This window comes from Cajanus cajan, chromosome 10 (assembly GCF_000230855.2).
Source record: "Cajanus cajan strain Asha chromosome 10, NIPB_CcT2T_4, whole genome shotgun sequence".
Taxonomy (NCBI): domain Eukaryota; kingdom Viridiplantae; phylum Streptophyta; class Magnoliopsida; order Fabales; family Fabaceae; genus Cajanus; species Cajanus cajan.
This window is the reverse complement of record NC_138526.1, coordinates 46,523,573-46,542,893: the sequence shown is the minus strand read 5'-3', so window position 1 is coordinate 46,542,893 and position 19,321 is coordinate 46,523,573. Positions and strand designations below refer to the sequence as shown.

At 27.5% G+C, this 19,321-nt stretch overlaps 1 protein-coding gene across 1 annotated transcript; it reads left to right on the top strand.

Moving 5' to 3' along the window:
- The first annotated feature begins 9,274 nt into the window (after positions 1–9,274).
- Positions 9,275–14,199, top strand: LOC109811606 (uncharacterized). The gene is made up of 4 exons (XM_020375391.2): positions 9,275–9,760; positions 10,644–11,630; positions 13,051–13,098; positions 13,371–14,199. The coding sequence occupies exons 1-4, from the start codon at positions 9,572–9,574 to the stop codon at positions 13,755–13,757; spliced, it is 1,611 nt and encodes a 536-aa protein (XP_020230980.1). The 5' UTR covers positions 9,275–9,571; the 3' UTR covers positions 13,758–14,199.
- Positions 14,200–19,321: the final 5,122 nt, after the last annotated feature.

Here is a 19,321-nt window from a genome sequence, read left to right as displayed (position 1 = left end):
ATTGGTTTGAATTGGTTTAATTTTTTATTTTTTATTCACTAATTTAATTATATTTGGTTTGATTTATTTAGGTATATTATTAGATTTATCATTAAATAGTTACATTACATGATATATATATATATATATATATATATATATATATATATATATATATATGATATTTGATATTCATAGTAAGACATATAACTTTTCTTATAAAAAAATAGGGTAAATGACAAAAAGGAAAGTATAATTTGAATCGGCTTTATTCATTTTTTTTTTAATTTATAAGTTATTACTTTGTTTATTTTTTGAAATTTTGATGGATCTATATAAAGAAATTACATATTTTAGCACATAGACTCTTCACTATGTACGCGTGACGCGTCTAAATGATAATACTAATGTATTTGATGAAAAATAAATTGATATATATATATTAAGGCTTTTAGATTTGCTTTTGAAAAATAGGATAAATGTAAATAAATATATATATATATATATATATATATATATATAGTATAATATATCTTGTTGTATTAATGTTTTTCCTTAATTTATTGGTGATTAATTATGATTATTCAAGTTTTCATACATTTTTAAAAGTTACAAATGTTGACATAAATGACTATAACAAGTAAAAATATCAACTTTAGTCTTATATATATAGAGTGAACAAGTCAATCTCACAATATTCGAAACATTTTATATTTTTATATTTATTTAAAAATGTTTAAGAATTATTAATATTTATTAAATTAATTGATATGATATTTAATTTTTGAATCTCAAGATTTTGGATTCAAGTATTAGATTTAGTTAATTTTAAACATTATTTTGTATTATTTAATAGGATATTTTCTTTACAAAAAAGATATAGACAAAGCATTAAAAGTAATATATTTCGGCAGAGGTGTTTAGTTTATAATGATTTTTTCACACTTATATGGAAAAGTCTATATTTTTTACATCATTAATTAATTCACGATGTATGATATTCATTCTACAACCGAAAAATGTTCACTTATACATTGATTGTGCGTTCCTTAACGCTCAATTATTTAGTGCCACCTGGGAGAGGAAGCATAGGGAGGGAATTAAAAGCCTAAGAAAGAAACAAGAGTACTTTGAACTTTTGCTTTGCAAATTGCAGCAATTGAAGCTTTAGCTAACCCCAATGCACAATTATTTCAAATTTCACCTTTAGATTCAAAGATAGTCCACATCCACAACAACCAAACACATCTTTTGCTTCTTTCAATCTTGTAGTGATTTAGAAACGAAAAGATAAAGTACAATAACAATAAATAATAAATAACATCCTAAAAGCCACCATGTCTCAATTTGCATATTCCCATTTGACCCTCAATTATTTTTCTATTTCACTATTGCCCATGTAACGTTGAATGGGTAGTGGTGGAATTTTGATTTTGGTATGTTAGTAGGGCCTTTATTCCCATTATTACGTTGTAAATAAATATGAAGCTTTTTTTTTTTTTTTTATCTTTTTAATAAAAGGAAGACATTGCTATGGCCATTGTCTTTATTAGAGAAGGTTACAACCTTCGAGCTCCGCGAAGAACAAGAGGCTGCCCAAAAAGAGAAGTCGTAGCAGACAGTACGGTTCATTCTAAACCATTGCATGCTTTTCATGTGGCTATGGCTACAAAACAAAACTTGTAAAGTTGCCTGTGTCCACTTGTCAGATACTCAAATTCCTTTTAGTATTTTCTTTTTCTTTTTATTGTATTTCTATTTTCTTTAATTTAAATTGTGCATTATTTTAGTTTATTTTTTTCAATTAATTATTTTTTGTATTTTTAAAATTAAGTGAATTTTTTTGACATTTTTTAATCTTGAGGCCAGCTATCTCACCCTTTGAGGTGCCTCCAACGTAGCGAGATTAATCACTGCTGTCGGCGGTGGATACTCCAGGGACGAACCAAAAAAAAAAAAAAAAAACCATCAATTTTCATTTTCTATCTAAATATTTAGTGCATTATAATGGATTTAGAATTTAGAATATAAAATATGTTAATGTTTTAAAAAAATTGTTGAAAACATTAATAATTTGAAGGATTTTATAGTGTGTGGAATTTAAATTTAAATGGCTAATTTCGATTTTTCAGGTGAATTTTGAACAATTTTATTTTTTTAAAGATGTTAAAAAAAAAAGAGAGAGAGAAACTTCGAAAAATGAGAGCTTACTTAATTAAAAAATAGAGAATTAATTTCTCCTATATTATAATCTGAAATAAATAATTCGGAGAGTGGATTTCTCACTCTCTAATATATATTCTCTTTTTTTTTATTTTGAGGTATATTATACATTGTCCCGCTAATTAGTTAAACAAAATATTTTTCAAGCATTTCAAACTACTAATCTTTTATCTTTATCTCAATTTTTTATTCTTTAACACTCATTTTTAAATTAAATTTTAGTATTTTTAAAAAAAAAATCCCAACATGTAAAATAACTTTATATCATGATTTATATATTTAATAAAATAAATTTATTATTATAATATCATTTATATATTTAAAAATATTTATTTATTATAAATTTAATATATAAAAAGTTCCTGTATAACAAACTAAAACACTAATTTACTTTATAACTTATGATCAAAATCACATATATTTTAAATTAAAAATATAAAAATACAATTTAACGTTTTTCGATAATCCTTAAGAAAATTACACTATTTCCCACCTTAAGAAGTAGACGTTAGTTGATAATAACTACATTGATTATATATTAAGAAATGAGGGACATTACAAAATGCATTTCTGAATGTTGTATACGCAATTTTTCATCTTATATAATTCCCTATAAGTGAATATATAAATGGTTGTGTGACACGTTCAACCGACTTGTTTGACGTAAAAACTTAGAAAACGATGCCGTTTTTCCTGTTCACATTAATTATTTGTTTGATTGGAACCGTGTTTGTTTGATTATCAAAGTCTACGAAATATTTCAAACTGATGATGATATATTCTAGAAGATTGACATAGATACACCATAGACCAGCTGCAACTGTTTTGTTGTCAAAACAGGATCCCCTGGTTGACAAAACTTCCATAAAAGAAATACATTTTAAGTTAAGAGTTATATTTTTCTGTGTGTGGAAAAATAATTTTAACCAGCGTGCTTTTTGTGAGATATGCAAAATAATCAAAACAATATTTTTAGTATATAAATGTTTATACTTTTTATTTGTTAATGTTTGTTTGCCTTTTTTATTTTTTTTCTTCAGCCTTGGAAAGAAAATATAAAATCTATATTACCAAGGACGGAGTCAAGGGGGGACCTACGGGTGCCACGGCCCCCCCAACAATTTTAATTTTTTTTTATATACATATATATTACTATATGGCACCCCTTATTTTTAATATAAACTCATATGTATAATTAAATGAATAACCCAAATTTATTTTTTTATTCAACTTTTGGACTTCTGGTACGGCCTGCTATGTGGTATCACTTTGGAATTTTTTTTTTTTTTTAAAAATGTAGCGCCTCATTTGATCATTCCAATTCTCGGCCCCCCAGTATTGAAATCCTGGCTCCGTCCCTTAATATTACCAACAAAAAAAAATCTAAGATGTTGGCGTATGAAGTAAAAAATACATTTAAAGTAAGGGTTTAATTAGCGTGTAATTTTTTAAACTCTTATAAGAATTTGAATAAGTCATGGATGGCAATAATGGTTATAGACTAATGAGTTAAATAAGCCGGCAACTATAGAGTAAAGCTCATATAACTTGTGCACCGGATATAGCCAACTATATATTTTCACCAACTTAATTATGCTTAACTTTTCTTGCAAGACATAGACTTCTTCATCTAAGAGGAAATTGCACTTCTTCTTCTTCTTTTTTTAACAAAATTATCTTTGATTGAAAGATAGAAAAAAATTCTTAATTAACATTCTTCATACATATTTTTTATATATAAAAATCATTCAACTCTTTATGTACATTTAATTCGTTAAAAATTATGATAATGAATAAGATATATATAATTGTTTTGTATTTAATTTATAAGAGGATCATGAGACTAACAAAAAAATGATAAAAGGCAAATTAAAATTTTAATTTTTTTGCTATTTAATAAACTATGGGATAATTTTTTTGTTTCAAATACAAAAATATCCATTAATCACTATTATCATGATATTGTGCCAACACTAACTTGACCCTTATCATTGTTATCTAGTACTATCATTATTATTCTACTATCATTATTGTAGATTATCACTACCATTATAATTTATCGTTGTCGATCATCCACTACCACCTTATATATATCATTATCGTAATTATTGATATTATCATATGTTATTATTGTCATCACAATTTTTTTCTATCCTCATCTCTATTAAGATAATAATAATTTATTTGATAATTAATATTAAAAATTATATTATAATAAATTTAATATTATTTTATTTGGGTTGTCAATTATTCATCAAATAATATATCCAATAAAAAAATTTGCTAATAACTTTATCACTTGTTTTGTTTGTTGTTCTTATCTTATTCCTTAATGATAATTAAATATACTCATATTAATTAATCGCATATTTAATCCACGTTACACCAAGGGAATTGCACATCTGGTTTGAATCCCTAGATTGTTAAACAAATAAATAATGAACATTTTCGCCAATAAGGTTGTGAGTCAATAAATAAAGTCAAATTAGCTAACCATTTAATAAACAAATGCAAATGAAAACCACTCTAGAAATTCCAGTTCAATGCTCAATCTTTTCTGGTGGAGAATGAAAATATGAAGGCAGAGATTTATGGCCTTGAAATCGAATTAATTCCCGATTCAAAAGATGATGAAATCTGTTTTATTATTTTGTTTTCAACATGGCAACTAAGGTTTATTCTGAGTGATACTAATTTGAATTCAAACAACCATAGTGGCATGCATCATGCATGGAAACCAACTTTGGCTCTCTTCTCATGTTAATTTCTTATCTAGCGGTTTATTAAAACGACTAGAAAAAAATCGTCACTAATTGACTAATTTTTATTTTTATTTTTATTTTGTAGTGAGCTACATGAATGCACATTCATGAATCTTCAATGTTGTTTTCAACTTTTTGGTAACAATATAAACAAATTTTCTTATTTTTCTAGAAAAATAAAATTTCTAGGTAAGTTGGGACTATAGACGGCTTCCTCGTAAGACTCCTCCATTTTTATTTTTATTTTATTTTCCTCTCTTCTTTGCCTTGGTCCCTCTCCGAATGTTTGAAGTTGTCTTTTCTACTTTACAATATTTCTTAATGAATAAATAAACAAGGTAACGTGAGGAAGTAAGGAACTGTACCACAATCAACATCATCTTGTTTGTCTACTATATGTAGGGGGCATTACAAAAAATTAAGGTTGATCTAATATGTTAATAAATATTTAAATTTTTATTATATTAATAACTATATGTTTTTAAAGACAATTTGGGAATATATATTTATATAGACGACAAAAGATTAAATATTTTCTTAAAAAATTATTGACGTGAATTATTAACTTTACTTGTCAGCAATAATTATTTAATGCGTCTCAAATTTAAAATTGTTACTCCTTAAATATAATGTTTGTAAGTTAAATAATAATTTAATTATTTTTCAAATAATTATAATTAAATCAATATAAATGAAAAATTAATATAAACATCTATTACAAACACAATTATTTTTCTGTTGTTGTACCTCTTTCATTTAAGTTAAGATAACAAGAAGTTTGAGATTGATGTGACAATTTATTTATAAATTTTCATGTCAAACTTCTTTAAGAGTTCATTGCAATATTTAGTTTAGCTTATAAAGATTTCACTTTTCAGTTGTTTAATTTGTAATCCCAAAAAGAATGTTAGCTCCTCTATCATGGACATTTCAAACTCATCCTGCATAGTCTTAGAAAACTATTGACATAAAAAGGAGTTAGTAGTACAAAATACTATACCATCCATATAAATTTGAACTAACATGGTATCATTTCCAACCTTTTCACAAATAATGTGTTATCTACTTTACCTCTTTCATAATTATTATCAAGCAAGAATTTACTTAAATTTTCATACCAAGACCTAGGGACTTATTTCAACCCATAAAGTGTTTTTTTTTTAGTTTTAAAGTCGCGATTAGAAAATTCAAAATCAAAAAAATTAGGGGGTTGGTGAACATAAACATATTTTTGAATGAAACCATTTAAAAATGCACTTTTGACATTTGTTTGGTAAAGCCTAGAATCCATAAAAGATACATATACTAACAACAACCTATTAGTCTCTATTCTAGCTACAGGGGCAAAAGTTCCATTATAAATAATACCTTATTCTTGATTATATTCCTTGGAAACTAACATTGTCTTGTTTCTAATTATGATTCTAGACTCATTAAACTTATTTCTAAAAACCCATTTTATACCAGTTATAGGATGATCACTTGGTATAAGAACTAAATCCTACAGATCAATTCCCTTAAACTGATTTAGTTTCTCTTGCATTGCAAATAGTCAATATTTATTTAGAATGATTATTATTATTATTGTTGTTGTTGTTGTTTTAGGTTCTATTTGAGACACAAGTGTCATTGTGTTGCAAATATTTCTAATGATATGTTTAATGGCTACCCATTTTTCAATGTCTCCAATAATGTTATCAATTGACAAGTCACAAGTAGTTTTTCAATCCTTAGGTAGTTCACTACTTACTTTCTCTATGGTTCAATCATGTTCATTCACTTTTTGTTCATCCTTAAGTTCATTATCAATGTACGCACCATTTAGCAATTCTCCAACATAATCTATGACCTCACATTTTTCTTTTTAAGGGTTGGTTTCATTAAACACAACATGCACAAATTCCTTTACTAAAGAGTTATTTTATTAAACATCATATAAGCTTTACTTTTAAAACTAGCTTTACTTGTTTTCCCTTTTGACAAATACCACATAGTTTATCCTTATAAAACTTGAGTTTAGGTAATCCAATTACCAATTACTTTTTTACAAGTTTATTTAAATGATCTATGTTAAGACATATTTTACCCAAGTTGGAGGTGTTTTTATAAAATACATTTTTATCATTTGAATTGAAACCAATTCCAACTTTATCAAATATGTATCTTTGCTTTCCTAACAACATATTTAAATTTGTTTTTTTCGTTTGTGAACCTTGCTAGTTTAGTTTTCAAATCATTTTTTCTTCTTCTTAAAACTAAACAAGTTTCACAATCAATTTCTTTGTAGATGAAGTATTGTACAATAATATTCATTAAGTTTATAAATTGTTTTAAGAGCATCATGTTCTAATTTAAAATCTTCTAGCTTTTTTATTTATTTATCAAAGTATCCTCATACCAACTCTATTTGTTTTTCAACTTACTATTAAGGGCTCTAACTCTTAGTGCTTCCTTATGCACTTGGATGAAAGCCTCTTGCAGCTAATCATAATCAAGGGAAGATTCAAGGTCTGAATCAGTTAATATACTTTGTTGATCCACTCCAGCCATTAAGTACAAATTTGCTTTTTTATCTTCATTTGACTCACTAAAACAGCTTGTATCATTATCCTCCCAAGTTATATAGGCCTTCTTTGCTTTAGCTTTTGCTTGTTTTTTACTCTTCTTATCTTCTTTTTGCTTATTTAGATAAATTGGACAATCGATCTTGATGTGCCCTTACTTTCCACACTCTAAGTAAATAAATGGAACAACATTTCCTTCCTTCTTGTTGAAACTTTGAGCGTGCTTATTTTTCCTCCTCAAGATTTTGCTGAACTTCATCACCATATACAACATTAGATGTGAAGTTTATATTTTATTCTTCTTTGTCAATTGACAATATATTTCCTTGATGTAACTTTTGACATTGCAACATAAATTTAAAAATATAGACATTAACATATTTTAGCGATTGACCTTAACTTTCATTAATAGTCATTGCAAAAGATACTAACAACAAAAACTATCTATGTTGTTAAAGCTATAATCCCTGAGACCAATGACAAGTTATATCTTTACAGTTAAAAATTTATTTTATGTTGGATCAGATTTTTTTTTATAATGCATCACTATTTCGACTTATCAATTGATTTAAGAATAAAATTTTATAATATAGACAGTTATATAATTTTTACAAATTATAATGTTCAATATATTTAAAATTATGAAAACAACATTGGTAATGACTGGTCATGGGAATCTATGTATCATGATTTCTTTCACCCAAGAAGTTTAAAGAAAATGTCATAATTTTTCAACAAATTAAATGGACTGAGAATATATTTATAATGACACATAAAAATTATTATTAATTGTTAAAATAGTTTATATATCAAATTTCAATTTTGTCAAAATAGTTTACCTAGAGAATTTGATAATTGTTTGGGGGGAGGAAAACTGTATGAGAAACTATCTTGGATTACATATTAAAGACATAAAAGAAACTATATAGACAAAGAAGATTCTGGAGTTCAAAAAAAGGGTGAAAAAGAGAATGAATAAGGAGGATGAAAACAATTCGCTGCAAGTTTTTTGAGAAAAAAAAAATGAAGCATGAATTTATAATGTCTACAACTAAACGGTTGAGATGCATTCATTCTTATTTCTTTTAAAGTGGCGCATAAGTTAAATCGAATATCATTCATAATTGGTTTTCATTCATTTATAAAAGTGGTGCTACTTATACGTGCTTAAAAAGATCAAAAGGCTAATAATCTGTTGATAATGTCTTTAATATAATATAAAAGTGTTATTTGCAAGAGATAACTCCTGTTCATCAAACATAATTTTAATATATTAAATATAGGATCATGACTCTTTTTTTTGTTCGTCCCTGGAGGGACCTCAAAGGATATGGCCCCAAGATTTAACGTGGCTGCATACACAAGGCAGGATTCAAACCCCTGACCTTGCTTAATGGTGAATCAACTCCTACCGCTGAACTACACGCTTGGAGTTATAGGATCATGACTTTAATAGAATATAAAAGTGTTACTAATGTAGTATCACTTCCACTAATCAAATATAATTTTAACATAAATAGAAATTAAATTTAAAATTATTAGGTTAATCCTATATTTTAGAACACATTTTACAATGATTAAACTGAAAAACTTGTCTGGAGATTAATAGATAAAATTACACAAAAAAATATAATAATAAAAAATTAACTATAGGAATTAAAGATTAAAAAATTATAATCATAAGATTAAAGAAAAGCTACATCTAAAGAAGTATAACCAAATTTTGTTCTTAGAATGGTAAAACGTGACATTGAGAGAAGTTCCTCTCTCTCTCTCTCTTTTTTTTTTTTTTTTTTTTTTGAGAGAAGTTCCTCTCTTCTTGGTAGTCACTTCTTAAGTTGTTTTCACGGCAACAACAGCAACTAAACCCTAATTTGCCATCTCCACCCTTCACTGAATTCTAGGCCTTCTCTGGCCTCTTCCCCAGTCTTACATTTCTCATTATTGGACGAATCGATTCATCGTCGTTGAAATTTCCAATTTTTCTTCCTCAAATTTTGTCTTCTGTTGTCTCAGAGTGTGTTTGTGCTTAAAGGTTCTTCAATGGAGGAGGACCGCAGTGAGGTGAGTGATTACAGTTCGGAGGACGAAGGAACCGAAGATTACAGGCGCGGAGGGTACCATGCGGTTAAGATTGGTGACACTTTCAAGAATGGGTGTTATGTTGTGCAAAGCAAACTTGGTTGGGGTCATTTTTCCACCGTTTGGCTCGCTTGGGACACTCACAAATCGGTTCGTGCCCTTTTGTTTGTTTCCTCAGAACATAACTGTGGGATAAAAAAGATGAAAGCTTTTTGACAATTTACGATTAGTTTAGAGAGTTCGAGTTTTGTACTTTATCTGGGTTGTGAATGAGTTTATTTGGTATAGGGTTTTGAGCTAAGTGTTTCATTTTGTTTCTACGTATCAAACTCTTTTTTTGTGTTATGGAATAATTAGACAAAGGATTTGCCTTAACCAAGCCCCGTTTTGTTGGTGATTGAAAGAGATTATTAATTTTGGATTTTATGTTTTTCATTAATGGTCAATGGTTAGTTCTTAGGAGAACTTTATCGTTCTAAAAATTTCAACTAGTAAAACGATCTCGCCAGGTTCTGTTGCTTGATCTTCTTTTTATTTTATTCTGGTTATCGATCTCTCTCTCTCCTCCTGCTAACACATTTTGTGAGTAGTTATTTGTTTATTTGTTGCTTTGCTCTCTCTAATTTGCTATGTTGTTGATCATGTCCATTGTGTGACACTAGAGTTGCTGTGATTAGGTGGGATTTCACTTTAGGACTATGACATTGTTTGGATAAACTTCTCTTTTACTACCTGCAGAAGAAAAAAATAAGAAGGTTCAATGTATTGAGCTTCTCCCATAATTTATCAACTTATGCGTCTTAGAATTTGGAGATGTTATATGAGAAGAACCTTTATGAAGGTTAAGTACATGATTTTTAACTTATGGCAGAAACTCAATTCATTTTTTCTTATTGTAGTCTGAGTACTTATAGAGAAGTTTACCCAAACTGGGCATATGTTATTCTTCATTCTTTCAATGCCTAGTTAACATACATACGGTAATCTATAGTTTGGAACTTTATTAGTGATGTTCTAAATTATTTGTTTGTAGAGATATGTTGCCTTAAAAATTCAGAAGAGTGCTTCACATTACACTGAAGCGGCAATGGATGAAATAAAGATTCTCAAACAAATTGCTGATGGGGATCCAGATGACAAGAAATGTGTAGTAAAGCTTTTGGATCACTTTAAGCATTCAGGGCCTAATGGCCAGCATGTTTGTATGGTTTTTGAATTCCTTGGGGATAATCTCCTCACCCTTATCAAGTATAGTGATTATCGAGGGGTTCCTCTTCCCATGGTGAAGGAAATTTGTTTCCATATTTTGGTGGGTTTGGATTACTTGCATCGTGAGCTTAAAGTAATACACACAGATTTGAAACCTGAGAATGTTTTACTTCTGTCTCCAATAGATCCATTGAAGGACCCTAGAAAATCAGGCGTTCCACTTATTCTTCCAAATACAAGGGATAAGATTGTGACCAAGAATGGGACAATGATGGCCAATAAAAGTTTGAATGGAGATCTGACCAAGAACCAGAAAAAGAAATTGCGGAAAAAGGCTAAAAAGGCAGCTCAAGGCTGTGTTGGGAAGGAAGATGGTGAGGAAGCTGAGGAAGATTCCAAAGAACCTAATGAGCAAGATGATTGTAGCAATGATGTGAAACCAAGTTTAGAATCTGGTGATGTTAAACCAAATAGTTCTGTGAGTAAAGATGAATCAACAAAGACCTCTGAAAATAAGGATATTCCTGAAGGAAGTCATGGTCATAGGAGGGGTAGCCGCTCTAGAAGAAAGGAGTTGCTTGCAGCTGTTGATCTTAAGTGCAAGCTGGTTGATTTTGGTAATGCCTGTTGGACTTATAAGCAATTCACAAATGATATTCAGACAAGGCAGTATAGGTGTCCTGAGGTTCTCCTTGGATCTAAATACTCAACTCCAGCAGATCTATGGTCCTTTGCATGCATTTGCTTTGAGCTTGCTGCTGGCGATGTTCTTTTCGATCCTCATAGTGGTGATAACTATGATAGGGATGAGGTAAGTTCAGGTGTTTGGACTTCTGACTTCATTTCTTGCTACAATCATCTGATGCTTGCTGTTAATATTAATATTATTATTGACTATGAAGATTGGCTTATTTTCATTTTTTTCTTCTGAAAGTAGAAGTTGTCCTTAACAGTTTGGTTTGATTTTTATTCAATGGTACAATTCAATTTTGTACCTTCTCATACTGTTAGAATTGCATCTACATTAAAAATTATTTCTGCTTGTTTTGTTAAATAAATGTGTTAAAAATTGACAAGAGCCTTGTCTTGGAATTTTAGCTCAGCGCCTAATTCAACCCAATGAAATCAGCTTTTAAGGTGATGACTGTATAGTCTTTATAAGCTGTATTTAAGCCATATCTATAGCCAATGTGAGGCCAAACACCACCCTCGATTCTGTAATTAAGGCAGCCCCCAAAGAAGTCGCAACAAAGGCAGGATAGGGGTGATCACAAATTCACAATTAGGGTAACTTTCTAACAAAGAGAATCATACCTATTATTATAGAAAATACCAATTGATTTGAACCCTAGGTGAACCACACAACAAAAGCTAGTTTTAGTTGGAGAATCCAAGACCTTAAAAACCTCACACTAGAGTATCTTGCTTCCAATGGGACTCAAAGTCCCCTACCTTGCCCTACATGGGTTAACTGTGCACTAAGCCTTTGATTAGTCCTAGGTGAACACTTCACTGTCAATTTCACCACCTGACATGCTTGATTGGAGTTGAGAGACATGCTGGAAAACTCTGATACCACTTGATAGATATTGAAATCACTATAGGAGCAATAGGAGAGAATTCAAAGAGCAAGTAGTAATTACAATGAAAATTTTAGGAATATAAAATGATCAAAGCAAAAAGAAAGATATCGAAGAAGCAGTGCTTCCATGCCCTGTGACTTTCGCCACTACCAAATTACACGTCCCCTGCCCTTTCTCCTGCACCCCATTAATCATGTCCTTTCCTCTGATTTTTGTATCCTTCTCGCCAGTATCCTATTTCCAAGTGTCCCCTCTGTCAGAGACATGCATAGCAGAATTCTCTACCCCATTCAGCTTTGTCTTCTGAAGGTTGAAATAGAGATTTAGCTCACAATCTGTAAAGTTATGCTACTAGATCACTCATATAAAGCATTTCTCAAATAAATGTGCTCTTGTCAAAAGATGTTGCAATCTTCTCAAGTTTTGAACATATTTTTTATTTATTCATTTGGTGATCTTAGAATTGAAGCTTCACTATGCTTCTTTGGTGCTAATTATTAAAACTTTTGAAGTTTAGACCAATAGAGGCCAAATAACGTTTAAAATTATTGTCTCTACATGCATAAAAATGTTAAATACTGCTGTGGTTATTTGGACTTCAGTTCCGATCTATGAATTAGTGTTGACATTTTGGATTTTACTCTACAGGATCATCTGGCATTGATGATGGAGCTTCTTGGGATGATGCCTCGCAAGGTAGGCATGTTTTGCATTTGGCTGTAAATCATCTGAGTTGTTATTATCAATTTGCATGTTGGTATGATCAAGATAAAAAAATTCAATAAGGCACCATTTCCTGATGCTATTTTATTATACTGTTTTGCTGTTTAAATGATTTCTTCTCCTTTCAGAAAAAATAAAATAAAATAAAAACCAGTATGGTAGTTTTATGCAATCTGTTTTTAATTGATTACTATCAATATTTTATCTGTTCCATTCCAAACAAATTGAACATTTATTGCCTTCAGATTGCACTTGGTGGCCGCTATTCCCGTGATTATTTCAACAGATATGGTGATTTGAGGCACATCCGTCGGTTGCGTTTCTGGCCTCTTAATAAGGTGATGATGGAGAAGTATGAATTCAGTGAACAAGATGCAAATAGCATTGCTGACTTCCTTCTTCCGTTACTTGATTTTGTCCCTGAAAAGAGGCCAACGGCTGCACAATGCCTTCAGCATCCATGGTTCCATGCAGGTCCCCGGACTCTCGAGCCATCATTGACTACTGTGCAGCATGATGTTATTGATGGCAGCGTGATATCTGAAAATAAGCAAAGGGAAAATTCTGAGGAGGAGGCTGTGGAAGTTGGTATGGGAAATATGGTCATAGATGGAAATCCAAAGCCACTCTAGGTTCCAATCTATGAAGCCTTCAGAATAGAAACAAATTGGCTTGTTTGGATGGGGTATGCACTTGTTTCCGTTTATATGGGTAAGCCTGTATGGTCCTTGGAGCTTGATATTATATTTAACTATTACATTAAGCCACAAAGGTGATTCGTGAGGTTGTCATTACTCATTTGTGAAGCCCCAAAAAGGGTAGCTACTAGCTAGTCACCTGTTTCAGTACATAATGTCTAAAAGATAGCTTGCTAGCTTCCTTTACATTCAGTAGAAACTGCACTGTGATATAACCATTTTTTTTTCTTTCTTTCTTGGAGAGTTGTTTGAGGCTTATCCCTAAGTTTAGATTTTCATCTCTTCAGAAGTGCTATATTTGAGGGGCTCGAACTGTACATTTACATGATTTTTTTTTTTTTTGCCATATTAAATTTTGTTGCTGTAGACTTTACTACCTTTTTTTGGTATTCTTTTTAGTAATTTACATCTTTGTTTTTAATCTAATCCTGAGCTTAGGGTATCCGAATAAGTTTCTAGATTTGTTGAGCGGTAAAATACTAAAATTTGAGATAATTTTAGGTCGGTTGTGGGAACCAATTTTCCGACACGATTAGTAGTTATAATTGGTACTACCTCTCTTCCTATGGAACAATTGTTGGTTTCTTAACGTAAGATCCAATTTATATTATTTTATTATTTTTAGAATAAAATATCTCTAATTAAGTTATATTCTCTTAATTTGGTAAAATGATTAATAATGGACTCTTTAGAATAGATGCACTTTAAGGGGATGTTTGATATGGAATCATGATTTTTATGAATTACAAATTCTGAAAATCATGATTCTTTAAAATAATTAAAATATGTTTGGTTATTCACGAAGGTTCTTGAAAATGTTTGTATAAAATTTTTAAAAATTAAGATTTTTATGTTTGGTTATATTATTATTTAAATACAGAATTTAAAAAAAATAAGTAAAAAAATGTTATTTAATGATTAAAAAGGATATATATATATATTTATTTATTTAGATTAATCAATTAAAATTTTATAACAAATATTATTAAATTATAAGAAAGAGGGAGGGAGGGAAGAAGAAAGAGAAATAGAAGGGAAGAGAGAGGGAGGGGAGAGGGAAAAAGAGAGAGGGAGAGGGAGAGAGGAAAAGAGGGGAGTGTCTGTGAGAGATAGAGAGAAAGGAATTTTTTATTTTAAAAAAATATTATGATCTTTTTCTATATATTAATTTTTTTTTCTAATTTAAAAAAGTTAAATTTTCATATTTCTTGATAATATTTTTGTAGAAAAGTAAGATAAAAATGATTTTTAAAAAATTACATTCTTATAAATCTCTTTTAAAAAAATAATTATTAAAATAGTAAATCAAGATTCTTATAAATGTAAAAATATTTCGTATTCTAAATGTCTCCCAATATTCTAAATGTTTCCTAATAGATTATGGGATAGAACAATATTAAATGAGAGAGAAATATATAAGACATGTGAAAAACAATATTAAATAATTAATAGAAATATTGGTATTAATTTGGAGAAGAAAATAGTATAGGTGTAGTTTGAAAAAAATTATAAAAATATAAGCAATTTTATTGTTATTCATTATGTTAATTTTTTAAAATTTTAGTAAATTATGTATTTGAGTTTTGTATATAAAAATGGAGATAGTGTTATTTTTTTAAAAAGGTGCATGTTATTATTTTTATAATTAAATTTTTTAGAAGGTACATGTTATTTTTTTATACATCGGAAATGCATTTGGTCCCAGAGTTTATAATAACTCACTTTGTTCAATGAACTAAACCAGATTCTTTGGTAGGCATAATTATATACATGGCTGTTGAAGAAAAATATGAAATAATTATATACATGGCTGTTGAAAAATAATATAAAATAAAATATAAGGTTATTGCAAGTGCATATAATAGTTATTGAATTGATTATCTTATCTGAAGCTAGCGTATAAAGACAATTCGTCTATGAATTATTTTTATAAATAATAAATAAAAATTATATAATAATAGATAATTATTAAAATTGTAAGTAGTTATTTGTGAAGTAGGTAGTTATTTATGATGTGAGAAAAGTTTGAAGAGTACATCTATGGAAATGTGTTAGAAGTGGTTAAAAAATCTTATAAATGTGTATACGAAAAAATCTATCTTCTTTATATATTTTTCATCGCTTAAGTGTTATTAATTATATAATTTTAATTTTTTAAATTTTAATTAAATAATTTTAATTTATTAAATATTATAATTGTATGACTTTAGTCACTTAAGTACTGTAATTATACATTTTTTTATTTGTTTAAGTTACATATATTATTAATTTTAGTAACAAAAAATATATATTATCTAATATATTAATAAAAATTATAGTATTTGTAATTTACATAAGTAAAAAAAGTATATAATTATAATATTTAAAAGACTAAAATTATTTAAATAAAATTTGAGAAACCAAAATTTTATAATTTTAATATTAAAAAAATTAAAATTATTCGATTAAAATTTTAAAGACTAAAATCATAATACTTTAATAAAAAAAATACAATTAAACCTTTATATAAATTAATATACTTTTTAAGAAAGAGAACCTCCGTACAATTATAGTTGTTTATTTTAAAGCGTTAGGTATTAAACTTTTTCTTCATGTAATGGGTTTTAATCATGAAAAAGCAGAAGCAGGTGCAAAATCTCCATCTTTTTATGTATGGTTATTTCATGGACGGATTTTCTTTTGCCCAAATACATACTAATTATTCGTCAATATATCTTTTTAATTTTACTTTTTCTGAATCTAGTTTTAGGTTTTAGCTACTCCATCGTTGACTGATTTCTTGGGATTGAAAACCCTTACGTTGAGGTTTCCTTTTCATCTATAATTCTTGATTGAGAGAGTAATTCACATATTTATTAACGAAATTTGATTATATGAATTAAATTATTTTTTTGTTAAATTATAAATATTAAAAAAGATAGATTTTAAATTTAAATAATTAAAAATAAACTTATTTTAAATTTAAAAGATTAAAAATATATATAATTTTTTTATATTTAAAATTATTAAATTGGTATTCTAAACACGATTCATCCAACAGCTAACTTACGAAACCGGATCTGGCGTGAAATATTTGGAAGTACCAACTTTACCAACAAATATGTTTGGGTACCTAAATAATTTACAAAACGAACGATCAATCCAAACAACAAACTTACAAGGCAACCAAGATACTCGATTTTTCTGAATCTAAAAGGGGAAGAAAAAAAAGGCATAAAAATTCCTACATCAACAAAAAGAATTATATTATTTATATAACTAATATTTTAAGATGTAAATTATGCGGACAAAATACTTATTACATATAATTAAAGTTTATAAAAAATTACATATACAAATAAATATTATATTTATATACATAAATTATATTTAAAATTTATATAAATAATTATTTTTAAATATACAAATATGGAAATGTTATCCTTCAATAATTATTATAGGTCAATATTATAGTAAATAATTATATTGACTATTTATCATAAGATGTATTTTAAGGGGTCAAATCAAGTGAGCTAATTAAATTATGTGATATAAGTTTAAATGAACGGATGTCAATGTTGACCCATTATGAAATGATTAGAATCTTTTTAGGTTAACATGATATGAAAAGGTTATGGTCCTCTAATATATTGAATATCGCAAATTTTTCACATGACCATATTTAAAGAAAGGCTAAGACCTTGATAGGAAACTCAAAAAATTAAATTAAAAAATACAATAAAACCATGATCTCCCCCTTATCATGATCACAAATTATTTGTCGTAAGGATTTTGAAATATAGATTGAAGATTTAGATAACAAATTATAGATTAAAGTATTTATCCTATTCTTAATGATACAAAATGTTGCAGATCCTATAACTATTTGTTAATTGTTCTAGTTAATGGTGAATCTTCATGGTGATAAGTAGGAAAAAAAATAGGTTATATTAGATTTTGAATATTCGGGTCGAGTCTATTTTATAAAATTATAGTCTAAGTCTCGCCTTAAAATTATATTCTTTGATAAAGTTATAAAAACATACTATAAAAATATGTAAATTTAAATTATGCAAAATGCATTGCATTCTTTGTTCAGCATTTTTTTCCTTTTTATTTGACATTTAAATTCTAATTATGCAAAATGCATTACATTCTTTGTTTAACAATTTTTTTCTTTTTGTTTGACATTTTCTTTATAGTCACTATTAGGTTCACCGTATCTCTAGATTTTATTTGAAAATAAAATAAAAATTAAGGTTAAGTAATAAAGATAGTTAAGAATTTGAGGATTTCAATGATTATATAAATGATTAATTTTTAATATTATTTTTTTATTATTTAGAGATTTAAAAGTGAAATCATCTAAAGAATATGAAGATGAAAAATGATTATAAACTAATCTATCCTTCTTACATATGAATATAAATTTAAAGACTTAAAGATAAAATTGTCTAAAAAAATATAAATAAGAAAAATTATTATAATTACATGCTCTTATTAAAAAAAAAATATGACATCAAGAGGTTAAAAAAAACTAAGAAATTAAATAATATTTATTAATAAAATAAATATCAAACACTCGTTGAAATATACATAATAAAAAAATTGTATGCTATTTTTACTTTTTTTTTATAATCTTTATATGTTATGTCTCTTAAATGGTGTTAGATAATTGAATAATATTAAAATTTAAAGGTTAACAAATATCAAATGGGGAGGTTAAACATCTTTGTTTTAAAATTTGACTGTAAGATCGAAATTTTATATTTTAAAAAACAGTGAGACTAAATATTTATATTTTAAAATAGAAAAACTAAAATTACAGATTCACAAAATAAAAGGAATAAAAATGTAATTTAATCTAAAATCAATTATATTTGACATTTGTTACATTTTTTTTATTTGTGCACGTCCTTCTTTAAAAAATTACATATTGGTAAATAAACTTTTATTTTTTAAAAAAATATTTTCACTAGTAAATTTTTTAAATACCCGTCAACAAACTCTACAAGAGTAATATAATTAGTTAAATTCCTCTACTTTTACAGGCTAAGACATAGGATCTGTGGGCTTGAACTATAGTTAATTTGGTGGTTGACTTTTATCATACCTTAATCTAACAGTGAGCATGAGTTGGGTCCATTATTATCTAAACTTTACCCAAATTTTTTATTGGAAAACTTTTTAAAACTCAAACCTCACACAATCAAGGCCAAAAAAAAATACATGGAACAAAGTTATGTTAACAAAACTTTGATATACTTTATTAACTAATATTTTAGTTTGTATATTGCACATACATATTTATTATATATAATTAAAATTTAAATAAATAAATAAATAAATATATATATATATATAGAAAGAGAGAGAGAAATAAATGTTATGTTTAAATATATAAATTATATTTAAAATTAGTATACATAAATAATTTTAAACATGTAAAATATATTTTAATTTTATGACAAATAATTTGTATCGTAACAATTTATTTTATTTGTTGATAAATTATTTTA